The 5,000-nt window shown below is 48.1% G+C and overlaps 1 protein-coding gene across 1 annotated transcript in view; it reads right to left on the reverse strand.

Annotated features, from left to right (window-relative positions):
- The window catches only part of LOC310771616 (cadherin EGF LAG seven-pass G-type receptor 3-like), a gene marked incomplete at both ends in the record, with an annotated part of 30,120 nt that overhangs the window by 1,021 nt on the left and 24,099 nt on the right, over nt 1-5,000 (reverse strand). Inside the window, 3 exons of the mRNA XM_083664191.1 lie at nt 1,094-1,213; nt 2,353-2,479; nt 4,076-4,155. Coding sequence (XP_083520317.1) covers nt 1,094-1,213; nt 2,353-2,479; nt 4,076-4,155 — 327 coding nt within the window. The remainder of the gene's footprint in view (nt 1-1,093; nt 1,214-2,352; nt 2,480-4,075; nt 4,156-5,000) is intronic.

A 5,000-nucleotide genomic window follows, 5' to 3' on the forward strand; every position in this document is an offset into this window, starting at 1 on the left:
AATGCAAGATAGGGTTATGGTGTGAACACACACACACACACACTGCATAGGCACAGTGCATTTGTAGGAAGCGGGCTGCAGAGCTGACTGGTGTTCCACTGGGCCGTGTATTGTTTTATCTGGGTCAGCAGCGCCGCAGCCGCAGGGCAGAGAGAGGGAGGAGAGGAGAGGAGGAGAGGAGAGAGAGGAAGGAAAGGAGAGGAGGAGAGAGGGAGGAGAGGAGGAGAGAGGGAGGAGAGGAGGAGAGAGGGAAGAGATGAGGAGAGAGGGAGGGAGTAGAGAGGGAGGGAGTAGAGAGGGAGGACAGGAGAGAGGGAGGAGAGGAGAAAAAATGGAGGGAGTAGAGAGGGAGGAGAGGAGAGGAGGAGAGAGGGAGGAGAGAAGGAGAGGAGAAAAGAGGGAGGGAGTAGAGAGGGAGGAAAGGGAGAGGGAGGGAGGGAGGGAGGAGAGAGCGAAGGAGGAGAAGAGAGGAGGAAAGAGTGAGGGAGGGAAGGAGGAAATAGAGAGGAGAGGAGGAGAGAGGGAGGGAGGAGAGAGGGAGGAGAGGAGGAGAGAGGGAGGGAGTAGAGAGGGAGGAGAGGAGGAGAGAGGGAGGGAGGGAGGAGAGAGGGAGGGAGTAGAGAGGGAGGAGAGGGAGGAGAGAGGGAGGGAGTAGAGAGGGAGGAGAGGAGGAGAGAGGGAGGGAGGGAGGAGAGAGGGAGGAGAGGAGAGAGGGAGGAGAGGGAGGACAGGAGAGGGAGGAGAGAGGGAGGAGAGGAGAGTGGGAGGATAGGAGAGAGGGAGGAGAGGAGAGGAGGAGAGAGGGAGGAGAGGAGAAGAGAGGGAGTTGCAAGGCACGACGCTGATGTGCTGTGAAATCTGACCCCGACCAACCAGAGGAGGCGCTAGTGCAGCGACCAGGACACATACCCTTAATCCAGCTTCCCACCCGCAGACATGGCCAATTGGGCCTGTATGGAAGCCCAACCAAGCCAGAGGTACTGTAACACGGGGGCTCGAACCCGCGACCCTCGTGTTAGTAGGCAGGGAATCTACTGCTGCACTAAACATCACTTTCTATATCAACATGTGTCTGTGTGTCTTTTAGACTCACAGTGTTGGTTGGCGGTCTGGGCGGCTCTTCTCCAGGACTCTTCTTACCCAGACAGACAACTCTCCACACCTCCTGCACCTCCAGGTTCAGCACGGTGAACACCAGAAACACTGACAGACCCTGCGAGAGAAGAGAGAGAGACACAGAGAGAGAGAGAGAGAGAGAGAGAGACATAGAGCAAGACACAGAGAGAGAGAGTTAGATAGAGAGATGAAACTACACACAGCAAACAGCTAATTGAAAGCCTTTGCGCGTACCTGCACGAGGCAGAGGATGTTGAAGATGTAGTGTGTGTGCTCGTACCTGCACGAGGCAGAGGATGTTGAAGATGTAATGTGTGTGCTCGTACCTGCACGAGGCAGAGGACGTTGAAGATGTAGTGTGTGTGCTCGTACCTGCACGAGGCAGAGGACGTTGAAGATGTAATGTGTGTGCTCGTACCTGCACGAGGCAGAGGACGTTGAAGATGTAGTGTGTGTGCTCGTACCTGCACGAGGCAGAGGACGTTGAAGATGTAATGTGTGTGCGTGTACCTGCACGAGGCAGAGGATGTTGAAGATGTAGTGTGTGTGCTCGTACCTGCACGAGGCAGAGGACGTTGAAGATGTAGTGTGTGTGCTCGTACCTGCACGAGGCAGAGGACGTTGAAGATGTAGTGTGTGCGTGTACCTGCACGAGGCAGAGGACGTTGAAGATGTAGTGTGTGTGCTCGTACCTGCACGAGGCAGAGGACATTGAAGATGTAGTGTGTGTGCTCGTACCTGCACGAGGCAGAGGATGTTGAAGATGTAGTGTGTGTGCGTACCTGCACGAGGCAGAGGATGTTGAAGATGTAGTGTGTGTGCGTGTACCTGCACGAGGCAGAGGATGTTGAAGATGTAGTGTGTGTGCGTACCTGCACGAGGCAGAGGATGTTGAAGATGTAGTGTGTGTGCGCGTACCTGCACGAGGCAGAGGATGTTGAAGATGTAGTGTGTGTGCGTGTACCTGCACGAGGCAGAGGATGTTGAAGATGTAGTGTGTGTGCGTACCTGCACGAGGCAGAGGATGTTGAAGATGTAGTGTGTGTGCGTGTACCTGCACGAGGCAGAGGATGTTGAAGATGTAGTGTGTGTGCGTGTACCTGCACGAGGCAGAGGATGTTGAAGATGTAGTGTGTGTGCGTACCTGCACGAGGCAGAGGATGTTGAAGATGTAGTGTGTGTGCGCGTACCTGCACGAGGCAGAGGATGTTGAAGATGTAGTGTGTGTGCGTGTACCTGCACGAGGCAGAGGACGCTGAAGATGTAGTGGAAAGCGAGGATGCTGTTGTTCACAGCCATCAGACCACACAGCCAGGTGGCCGTGGCTACCAGCAACAGCAGGAAGGCACTGCGGATAGTAGCACTGGAGAGAGAGAGAGAGAGAGAGAGAGAGAGAGAGAGAGAGAGAGAGAGAGAGACATACAGAGGGAGAGAGAGAGAGAGAGAGAGAGAGAGAGAGAGAGAGAGAGAAGAGAGACAGAGGGGGAGAGAGAGAGAAGAGACAAATTCAAGATTCACCAAGACTCTACACAAAAGCAATATCATACCTATAGAGGGGTTTCAGGTGATGTACAGTAACACACCTTCTGGCAGCCATATTGGAAGTGCCTCCAATAACAAGTAGTGTGGATAAAACACTGCAGGCTTGTTGGTTAACAATATCAATCTAAATCCAGGGTGACTTCTTCTTCATAATATACTGCAAAAATAGCCAGCAAAATCAGCTTTTATATTCGATAAAAGTAACTTTAACCATCATAGATACGAATGAATGAATGGATTTGTTTTTACTTAGGTGACCCATCCCACGATGACAAGACACCCTTTGCTATACAGGATATCACATCTGTCAGTAATACTCAATGCATTACAGTAAGCACATTAAGTACATTCCGGTACTACGATACCTCTAATATGACAAGAACAAAATACCCACAGACAAGAAACAAAGAAAAGAACATCATTATTTCATCTTGTCTTCCTTTTTCTAAGTACCGTAAATTCCGGACTATAAGCCGCACCTTTTTTCCCGTTTTTTGGCCTTTTTTGGCCCCTGCGGCTTATATAACGGTGCGGCTTATCTATGAATTTTTTCAAAAAAAAAAAAAAAAAAAAAAAAAAACTCTCTCTTTTTTAGCACTCTTTCTAACTATAAATCCTATATAACTATAATACGTTTTAATTTCCTCTCTTGCCCTCTTTTCACCACACTGTATGACACTGTATGACACTGTGTGCACTGTAAAAAACAACACAGGTGGTGTTGTGTTATGTTGTTTTGTTGAAATGTTAATAAATGGGAGCTTCCTCAAACAGCCATCTCTTTCCCGACAATCCCCTCTGTGCATGAACCCTTACATATGGTAATTAAACATTAAAACACAATAAAAAAAAATAAAAAAAATAAAATAAAAAAAAAACCATTAAAACACCCGCGGCTTATAGTCCGGTGCGGCTTATATAAGAAAAAAATAGTCAACTTTGCAGGTGCGGCTTATACACCGGTGTGGCTTATAGTCCGGAATTTACGGTAGTCACCAATTAAAAGGCTTTTGTGCTCAAACAGCCAAATCTGTCTCGTGCATTTTGCCCTCCACTTTATGAAACAGTCTCATTCTTAACCCATTGATACCTGATGCCTGATGTGTATCCCTTTAAGACCGCGAACCGCGTTAACGCGGTTCGCGGTCTTAAAGGGATACGCACACAAATGAGGGATGTACACACAAATGCTGCATCAGGTATCAATGGGTTAAGTCGTGGTCACGTGGGCAATACAAAACAAGATGCATGTCATTTTCAATCTCATTAAGATCAAATGAATAAGAAACAACCTGTTTCATATGGAGAGGGATAATGTCTTTTCTTTGTTATAACAGCACATAGTTCTCCATATCAAACCCATGTTTAATCGATTCTCTAACACTGGAAGCGCATTTGATTGGATGACAGTACTCACATGACGGGAAGCTTCTTGCTCTCCTTCTGAGACGGGCTGCAGGACATCTTGGCTACAATCAGGAACATGCCTCCATTCATCTGGGCAGAGAGGCATTCAAACAGACATCAAGGCCACATTACCATGTGTTAGCGCGGCGCTAATCCAATACTGCCGTTAGCAATAGCAAAGGATAAGGACTACGAGCAAATGGCACAAAATCAATGTGGATAAAATAGACTACTGAGCTCAAGGTAAGAGTGATATGATGCTGCTGCAGGTGACGCAGGCGTTTTAATCCTGTGTGTATTTCTCAGAGGTGAAGAAGTCTCATATAGAGACTCTGAACTGCTGATTAAGTCTGTTCTGCTCCTCTGCTCAAATGCTAAGAATAGAAGGATAGAAGGGATCGAGAGTGAAGGGAGGGAGGGACAAACGAATAATAAGTATAAATAATATAATACTTATAAATAAATAAGTATACTGTATAAATGAATGAACTTACAGTGCATTGACTATATTAGACTGTAATCATTTACAAGCATAATGAAAGCTGGCCAGGTGTGCCGTGGTGCACGATGCTCTGAGGAGGGTTTATCCTGGGTGTTGTTAACCTGATGTGACATCCAATCAAATCATGGTATGACTGCGGTCAGATCGTGTGCTCTCGTTTATTAAAGACGTTTGGAGAGCTGCCACCTTTATTTGTGGTTTTGAGCTCCTTGGAAGATCGCCCAGACGGACGGTTTCACCCTAAACACAGTTTACACACACACGCACGCACGTACGCGCATGCACACACACACACACACGTCTGCACGCACGTACGTCCGCACACACACACACGCGCACGGCCGCACGCATGCACGCACACACACACACACACACACACACACACACACACACACACACACACAGGCACATACACACATGCACACACACGCAC

The sequence above is a fragment of the Poromitra crassiceps genome, assembly GCF_964638095.1.
Source record: "Poromitra crassiceps genome assembly, contig: HAP1_SCAFFOLD_883, whole genome shotgun sequence".
NCBI classification, from domain to species: Eukaryota; Metazoa; Chordata; class Actinopteri; order Beryciformes; family Melamphaidae; genus Poromitra; species Poromitra crassiceps.